The sequence below is a fragment of the Malus sylvestris genome, chromosome 9 (assembly GCF_916048215.2).
Source record: "Malus sylvestris chromosome 9, drMalSylv7.2, whole genome shotgun sequence".
Classification (NCBI taxonomy): Eukaryota; Viridiplantae; Streptophyta; class Magnoliopsida; order Rosales; family Rosaceae; genus Malus; species Malus sylvestris.
The window spans coordinates 7,702,687-7,722,242 of record NC_062268.1 but is presented as its reverse complement, the minus strand read 5'-3'; the positions used below and the strand labels follow the sequence as shown (position 1 = coordinate 7,722,242).

The 19,556-nt window shown below is 37.0% G+C and overlaps 1 protein-coding gene across 2 annotated transcripts in view; it reads left to right on the top strand.

Annotated features, from left to right (window-relative positions):
• The window catches only part of LOC126583320 (glutamate receptor 3.4-like), a 148,697-nt gene that overhangs the window by 109,305 nt on the left and 19,836 nt on the right, over positions 1 to 19,556 (top strand). Inside the window, exon 2 of one of the 2 annotated variants that reach the window (XM_050247658.1) lies at positions 3,426 to 3,481. The exons of the other annotated variant lie outside the window; for it this stretch is intronic. Coding sequence (XP_050103615.1) covers positions 3,426 to 3,481 — 56 coding nt within the window. The remainder of the gene's footprint in view (positions 1 to 3,425; positions 3,482 to 19,556) is intronic. 2 annotated transcript variants of the gene reach the window in all.

Genomic DNA, 19,556 nt, shown 5'->3' with positions numbered 1-19,556 from the left:
TGGAAAAATTATAGTGGGTCTTGGTCAAATATTTCTTTATACTTACTTCTCATGTTTACACAAGCATAATGCACACATGTGTCACATATGGCACATTTTATACGATTACCATTTTTTTTTAAGTTGTGAATTGCCCTAGTAGTTAGTACATTATTTTTAATTGATGGCGTCCCCAATTCAAACAAAACATGTTTTATTTTATTCCTTTTTCTAATTTTTACTATAAATACAGAGAAACTATGAATACTGATTAGACAAGTTACATTGTGTATCATTTTAGTGAATGACAAAATTATAGTTAAATGAATTTAGCCAAAATGGTTTCTGAAATTGACATAACTCCTCGCTTTAGTCCCTAACATTGAAAATCTATAATAATGGTCCATGAGTTTGTCAGCCGTAAACTATTTTGGTCATTCTATAAAAAATCTCCGTTAAATGGAAAAGCGAGGGGTTATTGGACAAAAATATTTTTAATTTAACGGAGGTTTTTTTCTATAGAAATTCCAAAATGTTTTACGGTAGACAAAATTAATAACCACTTCTATTGATTTTCAATCTCAATAACTATCTCAATGACCAAAATCGGAAAGTTATATTAATCTCAATACCATTTTACTAAAAAGCATTAAATAAAATAATAACAAAATTGCTCAAGAAATGGTTGAAGTTCAACTGTTCAACCTAAATCATCATTTTGGTTTGACGTGTACTGATCAGAGCCACTATTAGGCCTCGTTTGGCAGCTCATATAAGGGATCGAATAGGATAAGTAATACGAACTCGAGTTGTTTGGTGCAACTATGTACTAAATAGTACCCGTATTAACTAAACTGGGCCCACATATTTTATACGGTGTATGCCCGCTTATTTTGTTGGAAATTCAAATAAAAACATGTTGTAAATGGTTGCTACTAGCTGTTAGTTTCTTTACAGAGGTACCTAATCATCATGAAGATTAAGTATGAATGTGTATGGTTTAATTTCTTTTAGTATCTATAGATGCGCTCAATGATGATACATATTTGATCGTTCGGTGTGATTTAGTGGTCTTCAAACACTTGATTTAAGTAATTTGATCGAATCTAACAATCAAATGCATCGACACTAACTATTCGTAGGTACGCAAAAAAATGCTCACAAAATCCGTCCCAGGTTTGATACAGGTAATAAACCATCATGAAGAGTAAGTATGAATGTGGATGTGTGAATGGTGGTCAGGGATTTTGACAGCTTCATTTTGGACCACAAATTCTCTTTAATACATTAAATTGGCTGTATTAAATTATGAATGTTCCCCCACCCATGATATAGATGTTAATCTATGGTATTAATTATTACTAAGAAAGTTCAAATAGGAAGACTTTCGTTTCTCGTCATTTAAAGAAAAAAAAACACGAGAAAAAGAAAATTCTTGTAGTTAACATCAAGAAGTTGATCACAATAAATATCATAGTGGGTTTTGATTTCTTGTTGGAAAAATTATAGTGGGACTCGGTCAAATATTTCTTTATACTTAATTCTCAAGTTTACACAAGCATAATGCACACATGTGTCACATATGGCACATTTTATACGATTACCATTGTTTTTTTAAGTTGTGAATTGCCCTAATAGTTAGTACATTATTTTTAATTGAAGGCGTCCCCAATTCAAACAATTATGGTCATTATGTGAAAATTTTCCGTTAAATAGAAAAGCGAGGGGTTATTAGACAAAAATATTTTTAATTTAACAAAGATTTTTCTTAGAAATACTAAAATGATTAACGGTAAACAAAATTATGGACAATTTCTATCGATTTTCAATTTCAATAACAATCTCAATGACCAAAATTGGAAAGTTATATTAATCTCAATACCATTTTACTAAAAAGCATTAAATAAAATAATAACAAAATTGCACAAGAGTCGGTTGAAGTTCAACTGTTCAACCTAAATCATCATTTTGGTTTGACGTGTACTGATCAGAGCCACTATTATGTTAACTTGCGGACAGCTAATTATATGATGCATATTATATAATATGCATATAAAATAAATAAAAAATATAAAAAATATCCTAAAAAATGAAAACCCAGAAGTTGATTCTTTACTTGTGCTTGGAAGACTGTTATGGGTAGGGATATGCACGGTTCGGTTCGGTTAGGTTCCACCCACAAATGGAATTGGAATAAAAAAAATTCAATGGTTCGGTTCGGTGCAGTTCTACTTAAATTTATTACTAAAACCGTACGGTTAGGTTTATGACGGTTTCGATTCGGTTCATGCCAGTTTACGATTCTAACCAAATTTTATATATATATATATATATATATATTTTTTTTTTTTTTTTTTTTTTAAATTTTCTACTTCTAATACCAAACACATATTTCAACTACAAATTCAAGTAAATTTGAGTTTCCGCTACTAGATCTACAAGATTTGTGACCGGAAAATAGAAAGTGTGCATATAAATATAAATCAAAAGACAGAAAGACTTATATCAAGACCGAAGTGTAGATCTTAAACTAAAACTAAAGTGTACATAATACATAATATACTGGGAAATAATGGAGAAAAATAATGTAAAGGAAGAAAAGTGATAAAACAAAGAGGGGGAAGAGAAGTGAAGAAAAATATTGGGCTTATGCACATGGTTTTCTTGGAAAACTATCTTATTTATATAAAAATAATAATTTATATTAAAAGCAGTTCGATCCGGTTCCTCAGGTTCTTAATATTTCCAAACCAGAACCAAAACCGTTTGAAACGATTAGGTTTGGTTTTTGTTCAGGTTTTGAATTTTTTGGTCAATGCGGTTTTTAACGATTTTTTTTTATCACGATTCGATTCGATTTTTCGATTTAGCGGTTTTTATACGCACCCCTAGTTCTAGGAAGACAGAAGTCTAGCCGAGACTTTAAGAGAAACAGCATAAGCAGATGCATATGTACAGTCTAAACTGTTGAAAGCTAAAGCTTCAACCAACTTTGGCTATTCAGGTATCTAAAAATGCTATCTTCTTCCACTCAACTTCTTCTGGAAAATCTTATTGTTTAAGGCTGATTTTATTTTATTTTAACTTTTTGTGTACTTTTATGTTCTGCATGTGGTTCGCTTCACCAACTTGTTCATATAAATACTTGGTATTTTATACTGTTAGGGAATAGGGATTCCTGGCTTGATTTGGTAATGATGGTAGTTTAGTACACTGATTAGCCGTTCAAAATTGGAGTTTTAAGTAAAACCCATGTTAAAATTGTTCTTCTGGTTCCCATTTGGGTATTAATTTTAGAAACCACGTAGTCTTAGCCATTATTCAAGAGGATTTTTGGTTTTATTTATTTATTTTTGTTAATGGGAGTTTTTGAGTAAAACCTCATGTTCAAGCTTGTTCTTTGGTTCCACTTGGGTATCAATTTCAAGAATCCAAGGTGTTTTAAGACAATATTAAAGTGGAATTTTAATTGGGTTTTTGCTGCAAAATCTTGGTGTTCAAGGTAAAATATATAATCTGGATTATCTTCCGAGAATTTTTGGAACCCATGATGTTAATCTTCAATCTGCCATTCTTTACAGGTCTTTGTTATATTTGATTCACTGCTTAGTCCAAGTTGAAGACTTGACAAGTTTCGCAGTTGCATAGATTTCTGTAGGCATGGAGGTATTGCTGATGAATAGGCCTACTGACCATGTATGCAAGACAAGAACACTGCTTGCATTTATCTTGTGCATGTTGGTGTCCATGCAAGTGATGGCTGGAACAGAAAATGCCACGCATTAGTCTGCAAGGCCAAGTTCCCTGAATATTGGAGCTCTGTTTACTTTCAATTCGGTTATTGGGAGGGCAGCCAAGCCGGCAATTTTAGCTGCAATTGATGATGTCAATTCTGATCAAAGCATTCTTCGCGGGACAAAATTGAACATTATTCTCCAAGACACGAATTGCAGTGGATTTCTTGGAACTGTTGAAGGTATTTCCTACAACTTGATTCTAAAGCATGTATGGAACTACAACCTGCTTTTTTTATAGTCTACTACTAGTAAATATGTCAGCGTGTTGTTGTGGAACTTGAATGCACCAGCCTTAACTGCATGAATAAGACATATTTAACCTGAATAGATTAAACATAATCCTGAATTAACAGAGGGATAGATAAGTGAACGAGATTGGTAAGATAATGTCACAGCCCGTCCCGAAAATTCAGTTATCGTGGATGTGATTTGACGGAATTGCCCTTAAAGGTTACTAAGGTATGTGTGTGACTTGTTTATTTGAATAATTCATACATTCCTTAGTTTTTGGAAAAATTGAGTTGGATTAAAAATTGGGTTGCATTTTTTGTGGTTAGGGGAAAGACACACACTCAAAACAAACCTCACACCCTCTCTCCTACCCCGTGCCCTCTCTCTCCTCCCTCGCAGTTCACTCTTCCTCTCTCTCTCTCTTGAACTCGTACGGACAAGAACCAAAAACCCTCAAATCTTCACAAATCGACGTAAAAAAGGTGAGTTCCTTCATCCTTGCAACCTCCTAAATCGATTGGTACTATTTTTAGAACTGGAAACCTTCGAAATCACGTCGAACCCGTAACCCAGTTTGATGTCACTGTTCATGCACACATGAAATGTTGATTTTCAGGGAATTCTAAGCTTACAGGGAGCTTAGTGAGGTCCCAAGGAAGCTCGGAGTACTTAGTTTGAAGGTTTTGGACGTCGGGATCGTAGGGTTCGAAGTTGGCCGGTTTTCTTGGATTTTCTCCGGTGAGATTTCGTGTGTTTTTGGAGCCTTAAATTAGTATAACGTGATTCTACATGCTTAGGGCTTCATTTTGATGTAAAATGCGTAAAAAATGGTGGAGAATCGACAGAGAATAAGGAGTTTGAAAAATCTCCGGTTTTCCGACGCCGGCGAAACCAGTCCGACTACTGGAGGTAGGGGATGACGTGCGTGGGGGCGCGTAGGTCCGTGCCATTCCTGGCGCGTGAGGGCGCATGGCAAGTCCAAAAAAAATTCTAAAAATTTGGTGATGACCCTGAGGTTGTGTAGATCACTGTGGTATATTCATATACCCAAATTGAGCATCGTATGAGAAGTTATTACGTATTATTGGTTATGTGCTTTAAATAATGTTTTTATAGTTGTTTCACATATAGGTGATACCTATCCCGAGGACGAGCGCATTCAAGGGCGTCACGGGGGTTACGACCCTTCGACTTACCAGTGAGTGGGCAGTTATTTTCTGTTTATACCTATATACTATTGATTTTTCCCAGAAATTGAATTTAAATGAAAGTATGTTTTAAAATGCCATGCATACATATTATATGAAATATATGAATTAGTATTTGATGCATATATGTGAAATGGTGTTGTGGAAGCACATGTGAGTATCATGTGAGTTTTATGTTGTTCATATGGTTTATCGATGATGTGAATTGTGTTGAGAGCTCATAACCTGCACCCCTGGTGTTAGTGCTTATATTATTCACCCCGCACCACACACTCACCTTGGATCCAAGTAGGTGCATGTCGTACAGAACATTAGAGGTGGTTCCAAAATGTCGTACAGACCATTAGAGGTGGTTCCGACTTGTAGGTGACTTTAGATTATTATACAGCTGTTGATGAGAGAAGCACTAGAGCGTATTCTTACACCATTCTTGTTGTACAGACTACTTCAGGTAGTTCCGATTTATGTGCAGAGTAGTGTTGTACAGGTCACAGTGGTGACTCCGGTTGGGTTGGATATTGAGCTATAGAATTAACCGTCCAGGACAGCTGCAGGGTCTCCGGTTGATTCCTTATTTCACCTGTTATATTGATGCATCCTTATCATGTTTTGAATCATAGCATGGCATGTTCTTGAAAAGTGTTAAAAGACTTGTGATTTGAGTTTTGGCTGTGATATATGATTATGTATATACTATTTTCTGGGAAAGTATACTGGTTTTACAGTGAGAGGTTAGAAGTGTTGTTAAATGAAATATTTTCGAAAAGCTTTCTTTTACTGACCCACTCAATCTTGTTTTACACCCCTCCAGGTTCTAGTTAGCAGTGTTGGTGGCTCAGGAGGATTCCCACAGCGTTCTGACAGACTACTTAAATGTAGGACTCACCTTCGGGTGTTGTAATTTAGTAATGGTCCTACTTGACTGTACTTAGTACTTATGCTCTGAATATGTGTGTTTCACACTTAAACTCACTCTAGCATGTTAGTTGGATATTATTGCTAGTAGTTGGTTTTTATTCCTTCGTATTTCTCTGATCTTATTGCTTCCGCGTTGCACTTTTGGTTACGTCACGCTCACGTGACGGCCAGCACGCCTTGATTCTAGGATCGGGGTGTGTCAGATAAGCAACTTGGTTTTTATATATATATTCAAAAGATATCAACTAAAAATAATATTCATTAAACCTACAATAGTATAAATCTATTCAATAGAAGTTCAGAGAATTAATAATGAATTTGACCTACTATTTTATTTGTATATTCAATTTTTAAATTCAGTGTTTATAAAATTTGTTCAATGGATGCAAAACACTCAACTCTATTAAATTCAGTATTACCTCCACCAAGTTCCTTTTCAGAGATCCACCAGTCCCTCTAAAAAATCTCACTTCAACCACACTATAAAATGCACTACTCGAACTTTTTTCAAAAATGATATTCTAAGAAACTAAATGCTTGAAGAACCTAAGAAGAAGATAATATATAAATTTATACTAAATTGTAATATTAAATCTACATATACTAAAGTAAAGTTATCGTAAATGCCCAAAAAGATATCTAAACAAAAAATTGAAACTAAAAACTGAATGGTTATCAAACGGCTCCTAAAGGAATGCACATTTTGGATTTATTAAATGAAGTTTTTCAAGACCTTCAACTAGGTGAGACTAATATACAAATACAATGCATATATAGGAATTGTCCAAAAATCACTGAAAACTATATGCTTAACAATAAGAAACACAGTAAATTAACAGTGTTAAAAGAAAAATATTATTGGAATTATTGTATACTTTTGCTTTACATGTACACTAAAAGCTCTCTGACAGTAAGTTAACTTTAATAATTGTAACCCTAGGAAGTAATGGTTATGTCCAACCTTTGGGTCAACATTTATAGGCTATATCTGCAAAAAAAAACAAAAAAGGTTTAAACACAAAACCCCCCAAAATTATAAAATTGTTGCAGTTCTATTTAGAATAGGAATGTGATTGTGTAAATCCTAGAGAATATGGGAAAGTATTATATATTCCTATTAGGATTAGATTACCTATTAAATGTTGTAATCATAAAGGGAAAGGTATTTACCCTTCCAACTACTATAAATAAAGGCACAATGGGGTGAATCAAACACACCTCACAATTAAATCAATCTCTCTTCTCTCTAAAGTGGCCGGCCTCCCTCTCTCTCTCTAAACCTTAGATCGCTCAATTAAATAGGCCTACAACATGTTATCAGCACGCTCTTGCCAGAAGCTGAGGAACTGAAGCATCCTAGGAGGAGGCTATCACCCACCACATTCAAAGGCTTATTCGTTTTCTGCTGCTCAGGTACGCTTAAAATAAAGGAAGATATTTGAAACGACCCATGAAGCATGAAAACATTCCCCATGATGCATGAACCCCCTATGTTTATATTTTCCTTCCGATATATATTGTATATGTTCATATATTTGTCACTATATATATTTGTTTCATGCATCGCACAATTAAATTGTTATGTGGAATTTGTGAGTCAATGTATAAAATTAAATTAGAAGCATATTAGGTTTTTCCTAAAACCTAAAGGGAATTGAAAAAAAAAAAAAAAGGGAATGGGATTTGGTGCATCGCACCATCCCTGTGCCAAAAAGGAAAACAGGCTTCGGCCTGATTTTAGTTTCTTTGCTAGGCCTGCAGCCCATGGCCTCTCTCGGCCTGCATAAAAAACCTGCCAGCCCTCGGCTGGACGCCTTATGCACACAAGGCACACAAAGCAAGCCCTCGGGCTGGGCCTCTTGCGCCACAAAATCAAGGCCCCAGCTTCGCTGGGCTCCCTACGTGACCAATTCGCAAGCCTTGGGCTTGCCCCCGTGACCCATTGGACCAAAACACCTAAACCAGCTACGACTGGGGGTTTTGTCCCTCCCGTGGCCTGCAGCCATATGCTAAGCCCTGTTAGGCCCTGCCGTTTTTACTCAAGGCACCCCGTGCCTTCCCTTACCCACGGCACCCATGCCCAAATTATTTTGGGGCATTTTTCCACCCACAAGCTATTATTTTAGCATTTTAAATAATTTAACCAGTATGTTAATATTATTTGCTTCTACAATCGACCCTGTATGGCCCGATTTATTGAATTAATTAAAAGTGACCTGCAGTTCACTAATCTGATAATGAATCCAAAATTCTTGACCTGAATATCACTTTTGGACATTAACGATTCAATAATTTATTTTTATACTTTGAACCGTCACATACTTTCGTAGTACCGAAGCTCTCACACTTGAGTTCCCGAAGCCAACTCAAATCCACTACACGTAGTTAGTATATTGCATTCTGTGTTTCTTGCAGGAACCTCTCATTATGAACTAATCGTTCATAAAACTAATTTGAACATGTAGTTTCAAAATTAGTGCCTTTGAAACCTGAAGTTTTCATTCAAAACATACCACATGAAACCTGAAGTTTTCATGCATAAATTAAACTAATACATGTCTATAGAACCTGTATGTTCTACGATATATGTCTATGGCTTACCATATGACTAATCACGTTTTTCCCTCTGTTTTAGGGACATGTCGAACTTGAACAAGCTCGATTTCTCCGCTCTCGAAGTCTCTGGAAGAAACTATCTAAAGTGGGTTCAAGACGTGAAGCTCCATCTCACTGCAAAGGGTATTAGAGCCACCATTGAGACACCTATTGCCGACAAACCTATCGACGAAGCTCAGAAGGCTACTGCAATGATCTTCATTCGAAGACACATCCATGATGCATTGCAGACTGAGTATCTCGCTGAGGAAGACCCACGCACCCTCTGGCTTGCTCTGGCTGACCGTTTCGATCACCAGAAAGACATATACTTGCCTGAAGCAAGACACGACTGGCAGCATCTTCGCTTCCAAGATTTTAAGTCAGTGAATGAATACAACTCTGAAGTTTGTAGAATTCGTTCTTTGTTGAAATTCTGCAAAGTGGAACTAACCGAATCAGATCTCTTGGAGAAGACTTATTCGACCTTCCTTGCCACCAATATTGTCTTGCAGCAACAATATAAGGCACAGAAATTCACTAAGTTTTCAGATTTGATCTCTGTTTTACTTCTTGCTAAAAAGCAGAACCAGTTTTTGATGAGGAATCATCAAGCTCGACCCACTGGCTCGAACGCTGCGCCTGAAGCGTATGCGACCAATTTAAGCAACCATAAACGACGAAAGAACCGTCGTGGCCGTGGAAATGGGCAGCAAGCCCAACCACGGGCCCAAAGTCAACAGAGTGCCGCACCTAAGGGAAGAATTACGACCCACCAGCGTCCACCACTCGCACCTAAGGTCCCAAATTCAAGAACAAGGGCAAAGCTCTCGTTCAGTCCGCTTCTACTGAACTGGATATGTGTTATCGCTGTGGATTAAAGGATCATTGGTCACGCGTATGCCGAGCTTCCCCTGAGGCTATTGCCAAGTATCATTCCCGTCGTGAGTCTAACTTTGCACATGTGGATCATCCGGACGATGCAACCACATCAATGGAGATATCAGACTTCCAGGAGGCATCAGCACCTATGGAAGACTAAATTAGACATGTTTTAGGGCATTAGCCCCTAGTGGCCGAACCCACTAGGAGTGGCCGGCCCCTACCCCCCTATTTTGCTAGGTTTATGGTTTAATTTTGAACAATTTTTCTATGTATTTGGAATCATTTGTTTGCTTTTGAATTATAGATTGTTATTGGAATGGATATTATTTTCTCAAATTGCTTAATTGAATGAATGGACTTATATTTATGCATGTGACCAATTCAATCAATTTATTTCTAGGTATGTCTAGTGGGGAAGTTAGTTGTCTGGCAGATAGTGCAACTACGCACACCATTTTGCGTGAACGACACTATTTTACTAACTTCATACCCAAGAAAGCTCCTTTGACAACTCTCTAAGGCTCATCCAACCTGATTGAAGGATACGGAAAGGCACGTATCATGTTGTCTAATGGTACAATCTTGACCATTAAGGAGGCACTCTATTCTCCACGTTCCGGAAGAACGTTGTTGAGTTTTAGAGATATTCGAGATAATAAATATCATCTTGAAACCACTGAAGATCATGGTTCTGAATTTCTTTGTATCACTTCATACGAATATGGCTAGAAGCATATTCACGAGAAGTTGGAACGTCTGCCAAGTGGGTTATACATCACAACCATTCGCAGCATAGAGGCCCATAGTGTGGCCGGCCCTATGCCTGAGTTCCAGGACACTTTGTTGCTTTGGCATGACCGTTTGGGACATCCTGGACGTGACATGATGCGCCGTATCGTCAAATCTTCACACGGGCATAAGTTACATCCACACGTTGGAGTCCCGCCATGCATAGCGTGTTCTTTAGGGAAGTTGAATACTCAACCCTCCCATACAAAGATTAATCAAGACCCTCCTAAATTTCTTCAGAGGATTTAAGGGGACATTTGTGGACCTATCCAACCAACTTGCGGACCATTTAGATACTTTATGGTGTTGGTTGATGCATCGACAAGATGATCACATGTTTGCTTGTTGTCCACACGCAATGCCGCGTTTGCTAAACTCGTAGCTCAAATCATTAAGCTGAGGGCTCACCACCCTGATTATCCGATTAAGTCGATTCGACTAGATAATGCTGGAGAGTTTACGCCACAGACTTTTGACGATTATTGCATGTCAGTAGGGATTCATGTAGAACATCTTGTGCCCCATGTTCACACCCAAAACGGCCTGGCATAAGCTTTCATAAAGCGCCTTCAATTAATAGCTCGGCCTTTGGTTATAAGAACCAAACTGCCGGTATCTGCCTGAGGCTATGCAATATTGCACGCAGCTATGTTGGTCCGCCTGAGGCCCATCGCTACCCAACCACATTCACCGTTACAGTTGGTCACTGGATACGAGCTTGACGTCTCGTATTTACGGGTGTTTGGGTGCGCCATTTATGTGCCAATAGCGCCGCCGCTACGTACCAAAATGGGTCCTCAGAGAAAAATGGGAATCTATGTCTGTTATGATTCGCCATCAATTGTTCGATACTTAGAACCCTTGACAGGAGATCTCTTTACCGCACGTTTTACGGATTGTCACTTTGATGAGACAGTTTTCCCGTCGTTAGGGGGAGATAAGCATGCTAACGTTCCTGTAGAACGCCGTGATTGTCGTGGTATGCTCCCACTATGTCTCATTTAGATCCCCGCACTGCCCAGTCTGAAACTGAGGTGCGATAAATTATAGATCTTCAGAACATTACTCAAAGCATGCCGGATGCTTTTAATGATCTAGCAAAGGTGACAAGATCACATATACCCGCTGCAAACACACCTGCAAGGATAGATGTACCCCGTGTACATCAACAGCCTGTCTGGGAAGGCCGAGCCGTCCCCGAAGGTGGGGAGGCCGCACCCTCCACACGACATGGTACATTGGCGGCTAGCCAATCATCTGCTCCGACCCTGAAGCGTGGCAGACCCCCTGGTTCAAAGGATTCACAACCCCGGAAGAGGAAAATGGCACCAACTAGTGACCCTAGTTTGCATCCGACCATCTCTGACTCATCCGTTCCAATGCATAAGGTTATTCTAGATTACGGTGATGCTTCAGATGAAACATGCCGGCCTCCCGAGAATCGTGAGATTTCGGTCCATTACACAGTATTAGATGAGGTTTGGAATAGGAATGAGATGATCGTCGACGACGCAGTCTCGTACTCAGTAGCTACTGATATCATGCTTAGCGATGACATTGAACCACGTTCCGTCGATGAATGCCGACGTAGAACCGATTGGTCAAACTGGAAACAAGCAATCCAGGTCGAACTTGATTCGCTCGCGAAACGTAAAGTGTTTGGACCTGTCGTCCCTACACCACCACGCGTGAAGCCTATTGGCTACAAGTGGGTTTTCGTGATGAAGCGTAATGAGAAGAATGAAATAGTGCGATACAAAGCACGTCTCGTAGCACAAGGCTTCTCTCAACGCCCTGGAATTGATTAAGAGGAGACATATTCCCCCGTAATGGACATTATAACGTTCCGCTACCTTATCAGTTTGGTAGTTTCCGAAAAACTGAATATGCAACTTATGGACGTGGTAACCGCGTATCTCTATGGGGATCTAGATACAGAAATATACATGAAAGTTCCAGAAGGACTTCCATTGACTGGCTCAAATAGTTCTAGACCACGGAACACTCTCTCAATTAGGTTGAGAAGGTCACTCTACGGATTGAAACAATCCGGGCGGATGTGGTATAACCGTCTGAGTGAATATTTGACAAGTCAGGGCTATGTGAACAACGAACTATGCCCATGCATGTTCATAAAGAAGTCACATTCCGGATTTGCAATTGTTGCAGTTTATGTCGATGACATGAACCTCATTGGTACTCCCGAAGAGCTTGAGGAAATTGCTGCACACTTGAAATCGGAATTTGAGATGAAGGATCTTGGGAAAACTCGATATTGCCTCGGCCTGGAGATCGAGCATTGTTCAGATGGAATCTTAGTACATCAATCGAACTACACCCAAAAGATGTTACGTCGCTTTAATGAGGATAAAGCTAAGCCTTCGAGCACACCCATGATCGTTCGGACTCTAAATGCTAAACGAGATCCCTTCCGTCCAAAGGAGGATGAGGAAAAGATTTTGGAACCCTAAGTTCCTTACCTAAGTGCAATTGGTGCTTTATTGTACTTAGCTCAGTGCACTAGACCCGACATCTCCTTCGCTGTGAATCTATTGGCTAGATACAGCAATGCGCCTACACGCAGGCACTGGAATGGTGTCAAAGACATTTTCCGCTACCTCAAGGGTACTATGGATTTGGGCTTGTTCTATACCCACAAATCTCCTAGTGTTGCCGCCCCCTATGGATCTAGGACTGATTCTCGCCTTGTTGGTTACGCAGATGCTGGATATTTGTCTGACCCACATAGAGCACGTTCTCAAATGGGTTATGTCTTTACCGTTTGAGACACCGCTATTTCTTGGAGGTTTACCAACCAACCGCTAGTTGCGACTTCGTCTAACCATGCTGAGATTCTCGCCCTACATGAAGCATCGCGTGAATGCTTTTGGCTGAGAGAAGTGATGGGACACATTCGAAGCACTAGTGGTCTTACATCAGTCGTTGACCTTCCTACGACGATCTTTGAAGACAATGCAGCATGTATCGAGCAGTTAAAGAAGGGATACATCAAGGGAGACAACACCAATCACATAGCGCCAAAGTTCTTTTACTCACACCAGTAGCAGCAGCATCAGAACATTGAAGTCAAGCAAATCCGTTCCCAGGACAACCTGGCCGATCTCTTCACCAAGTTATTGCCCAAGTCTACATTTCAGAAGCTCATCCAAGGAATCGGTATGCGTAAATTATCAGAATTAAATCGCTTGTAGTTCTCTTATTTAAGAAGTTATGTCTAACTCAGGGGGAGTATCTAGAAGCATACTCACATAATCTTAATGTACTCTTTTTCCCTACGATTAGGAACATTTTTCCCACTGGATTTTTGCTACCTAACTAGGTTTTAACGAGGCACCCATTATGGGATGATCATACTCCGTTGAGTTTACTACATTCGTCCAGTTTGACGATTGTTTTAGACATTATGCATATTTTCTTACTTGTCTCCTTAGTCTATGGGTTTTCCCCATTCCTTGGGTTTTACCATAACGAGGTTTTGTGAGTTTTTACAAATGTATACTTCAAATTAAATTTGAGACTCGCGATGACCTGTTGTGCCGATGACTTCATCAACTATTCTACCTTCTCTGCTGAAGATCTGATGCAATGGTTTGTTGAGTATTTACACACTCAAGGGGGAGTGTTGCAGTTCTATTTAGAATAGGAATGTGATTGTGTAAATCTTAGAGAATATGGGAAAGTATTATATATTCCTATTAGGATTAGATTACCTATTAAATGTTGTAATCATAAAGGGAAAGGTATTTACCCTTCCAACTACTATAAATAAAGGCATAATGGGGTAAATCAAACACACCTCACAATTAAATCAATCTCTCTTCTCTCTAAAGTGGCCGGCCTCCCTCTCTCTCTCTAAACCTTAGATCGCTCAATTAAATAGGCCTACAACAAAAATCAAATTATAATGTACTACCCCTTCTCTCCCGTTTTTCTCTCACTCTCCTTTTCTGCAAATCACCTACCTCTCTCTCTCCCTATATACTCCTTACCTCTCTCATAATGTCAAAACTCTCAAACCCAATTCGGTGCCTCATCAGAACCCATACAGAATCTAATCAAATTTTTGGAAATTTTAACGAAAAATTCTCGGTACTATTCATTTTAACGAAAAATCATATTTTTACACTAAAAAATCAATTCTGATACTATTCACTTACTCTTTATTTTGTCCTTATCGTTAAAACTCAAAGTTTTAAAACCCTTTTCATTAGTTTTTACCCAAACAAAGAATTCAATTTGTAATATTTTAAAATTAAGATGTATATAATAATAATAATAATAATAATAATATCTGAAATGCTAAGTGACCTACCAGTATTTTAAAATCTGAAAACCCATAAACCAGATTAATTAGTCCCGATTTATGATTTCCTTCATTACAAATAAGTAATTATGTTATGATTTTGATAGACTGTTTTTAGCCTGTCAAAATCATAACATAATTATGTTCTGACAGACTGTTTTTAATTATGTTCTGTTAAAATGTTCATTGACTCCTCAATCTAATTCACTTGTTGCACGACTCTACAAAGCTCGGTATTATCCTACCAATGAGTTTTTGCAGGCGCCTGTTAAGCCTAATTCCTCCTATTGCTGGCATAGTGTGGCGGCATCTCGATTAATTATTGTTCAGGGAGCACGGTGGAGAGTGGGGGATGGCCTACAAATATGCATTTGGGGAGACAGTTGGTTGCCACGAGATAACTTGTATCGCGTTCTTAGCCCGTTACCGAGTGGGGTGCACCTATCTCTTACAGTGAGATCTCTAATAGTGGAAGATGATGGTGTTCGGTGGAATTCGGCGTTAGTGTGTAGTTAGTTTGTGGAAGAAGAAGCATACCTCATTTTAAGCATACCATTGAGCTTATTTCATCTAGCTGATTCGTTGAATTGGGCAAAAGAATCCAAGGGGATATTCACAGCGAATAGTGCGTATTTTGTGGCCAAATCGTGCCCAGGGATGGGTGGTGAGGAGCACATGGGTTCAATGGTTAGCGAGAAAACAAAGTTCCTTTGGAAAGCACTATGGAGGGCAAAAGTTCCGAGGAAAGTGAAAATTTGTGTATGGCGTGGATGCATGAATGCGTTGCCTACCAAAGTAAATTTGAAGTTGAAATGTCTACTTATGGAGTCTACTTGTGGCTACTGTGATCAGGAAGAGGAGACGATAGAACATGCCTTGTTAAAATGTTCTCGAGCGGCAGCTGTGTGGTTTGGAAGTCCATTGGGAATTAAATCTTTTACTGGTAGTGCGAACGCGTTTCAGGGGTGGCTGGAGTCATGGCGCATGAAGTCTCTAAAGAAAGTTTTGAGTTGCTCCTTATCCTAGTTTAGAGTATTTGGAAAGTACGTAATAAATTTCTCTGGAATGGTATTGAGGTTTCTCCATTGGATACCTAACTTAAGGCACAAACGTGGCTGGCGGAATTTAGAAAGTGGAATGTTGCTGCAAACCCAACCCTCATCTATGCGAATATCTCGGTGGCAGCCTCCTATTTTTGGATGGATAACGTGCAATTTTGATGCTGCATGGGATGAAGATGGTTCAATTGGAGGTTTTGGGTTGATAGTTAGAGATGCCAAGGGAGGTTTTCTTGCGGCATAGGTGGGCAGGGAAGCAAGAGTGCGATATGCACTACATGCGGAGGTTGCTGCTACACGGGCATCAGCTGTGTTTTTATGCAGGTGGAGCTCGAAGCAAATTCAGGTAGAGAGGGATGCATTGTTGGTGACCTATGCAATTCAGAATGAAGGTGTAGCATAGAGTGGTCATTATGGGCATTTGTTTGAAGATACGAGGAAGCTTTTGCAAGAGTTCAGAGAATGGAAAGTTACGTTTGGTCAAAGAGAGACGAATAAAGTGGCCCACCGTCTTGAGAGGTTAGGTCTAACTGTTGAGCACCCTATTTCTTGGTTTGAAGAGCCTCCTGATGTAATTTCTGAATTATTATTAGAGGATAGTATTACTAGCTAATTTGTGCGGAACACTCTTTTTCCCTTTTGATCGGGTTGAAATCCCTAGCAATGTTTTTATTGAGGCCCACTGTTAAGCACCCTATCCATAATTTGTACGTTTTTTCAATGTTCAATGAATATCGTACCTTCTTCAAAAAAAAAAAAAAAAACTCCTCACTTGATTCTTGAGATTTGAAATCGATAGAAGTGGCCTAAGTTTGTAACCATCAATCATTTTTGTCATTCTATGAAAAATTATGTCAAATAAGGATCAAAATGACAAAAATATTCTCAATTAATCAATAATGGGCCAAATCACATTTTTGTCATTTTATCCTTACTTAATGGAGATTTTTTTTACCAAAAGTGAGGAGTTATGTTAATTTTAGAGACTCTTTTGACTGAAAAGCTTTAATTATATTCAAAATACTTGCGTTTACTCCAATAAACAAATCTTCACTATTCACATTATCATAACGAAAATTGTTATTTTTCTTAATCATCATATAAGGATGTTTATTAAAAAAAGTTGAATCATATTAAAGATCAACTCCGCATGTGTAAGTTTATCTTACATTGCCGGTCCCAAGCCCGGATAAAGGAGGAGGGGGAGGGCGTCAGGTAGTCGACAGCCGGCACTCCTATGTTACGTTGAATCCTTATGAAAATAAATCCAGAACGAATTTGCGTTACCGAGCGCAATGGCGTTCTAAGATTCATATAGCCGACCCCACTTAGTGGGAAAATGCTTTGTTGTTGTTGTTGTATATTAAAGATCGTTTTTGTCATCAATACAAACCGACATTACGATTGTTAGGTTAAGTTTAAAGTACTTAATTAAATGAGTTAGGTACTTTATCAAAATTATTTTAAATTAGATACGTTTTTTTTTTTTTTTTTTTTAGTTAAAAGCAGGACTTCATAGAAAAGAAAGGCACTAGGCCAAACAACAAGCAGAGAAACTAACTCTACCAGCATCGCCCTAAACCCTAGATACGTTAGACATGCCAAATATTTGTGTAATCCAAATGTAAGCCGTGGGAAGACATCAAACGTGATGAATAATAATCAAGACATCCATCAACGTCGCCTGAATATTATATACAGCTCGATCGATGGACGTGGGATTCTGCAATCTGCATATCTGTATACGACGCTCAACGTGTACGTGTCGTCGCCCCAACGTCAACACTTGGGAGGAGAGTCACTAGAATTTGGGAACCCATTTTATTACTTAATTAGCCACGTATGCATGGACCATACTAATTTAAACCCATAAATTATGGTGTATGCTCATCATTTTATTTATCATCATTAAATGAGTTTGAATTTCGAAATTTATGTAGTGGATAGACACAAATCTCAAAATTCAAACACATCTAACAGTGATAAATAAGGTGATGAACAGTACCACCACTTGAGGGTGGTGAGCAAAAATGCACTCCTAATTTAAAGGCTTAAATGTTAAAATGATCCCTTTTTAGTCATTGGGCCAACTTAATTCATGTGTTTTTAATTTGGCCAATTTGGTTATCGTGTTTATCTTCGTTAGTCAATTAAGACCATTTCCATCTAAATTCTGTAAAAAAAAAATTATAAATTATTATAAACTTATTTATAAAATTATTTATTGATTTAAATATTTAAAATGAAATAAAATTAAAAACTAAAAGAAAAATTATTCTCCTCCCAACTCCCCAACCTCCTCCCTAACATTACCCCCTCTTTCCTATGTCACAACCTTAATAATTTTTCAAATTGAAAATTTTATCTTGGAGAAATTAGGTTCACAATCTTCTTTTTGCTACTTCATTTATTAAAATTCTATTCGTTTTCAATTTTTTATCAAGGTTCTTGGATATTAATAACATCATTAATTATTTGAATAATAAAATATTTTTTATTTTAAAATATATTCCTTTAGTGTTAAAAATGTTACAATTAGTATATTTATATTTATGGTCAAATTTTTTATCATATATTTTTATTTTTAGTTTGTACCTATTTTTAATTTGTACCATTTTTTTTCATTTTTAATTTGTACCCATATATTAGTTTCTTTTTGTGCCCATATTTTTTAAAGTTTTATTTGTGTTTGTACCCATATGTATACCGTCACGTGACATTGTATATTTAATCAATGATAGAAAAATTACATATGGTATATTTATGTTTTATGCCTAAACTTTGTTTCATATATTTATATTTTTAGTTTGTACCCACTTTTAATTTGCAACATTTTTTTAAATTTGTAGTATTTTCTTTTTAGTTTTATTTTGTACCCATGTATTAATTTCTTTTAGCACCTATATTTTTAAAAAATTCATTTGTACTCATAATTTTTTAATCTTTTATCTGTACCCTAATTTATTTATAATGTACCCATGTATTAATTTCTTTTAGCGCCTATAGTTTTTAAAAAATCATTTGTACTCATAATTTTTTAATCTTTTATTTGTACCCTAATTTATTTATAATGTACCCATTCTTCTTTATTAATGTACCACTTTGTTATATGTGAAATCTACCAATTTTTTTGCCATTTATTATTTCTTATTTTTACATAGTTTTTATCCATTTATTCAATCAAAATGTTTGAATTTTTTTTATTGTAACCGTTTCTAATAGTATTATAATGAGGGATTTTAATTTTATAGAATTATAAATCTCATAAAATATCAAACAATTAATGTTAAAACTATAAAAATATTAATATTAATTGTAATATAATGAGGTGTACAAAGTTAAGGGACTGTGATCAAACTTTGAATACCATTAAGGTTTTAGTCAAAGAATATTAAGAATTAAGGACCGCATCCAAAATATCCTTTTTATCTTTTATATGTATTATTTGGCACAGCCCTTCAAGGTCTAGTTACTTCTGTACCCTAATTTATTTATAATGTACTCATTCTTCTTTATTAATGTACCACTTTGTTATATGTGAAATCTACCAATTTTTTTGCCATTTATTATTTCTTATTTTTACATAGTTTTTATCCATTTATTCAATCAAAATATTTGAATTTTTTTATTGTAACCGTTTCTAATAGTATTATAATGAGGGATTTTAAATTTATAGGATTATAAATCTCATAAAATATCAAACAATTAATGTCAAAACTATAAAAATATAAATATTAATTGAAATATAATGAGGTGTACAAAGTTAAGGGAC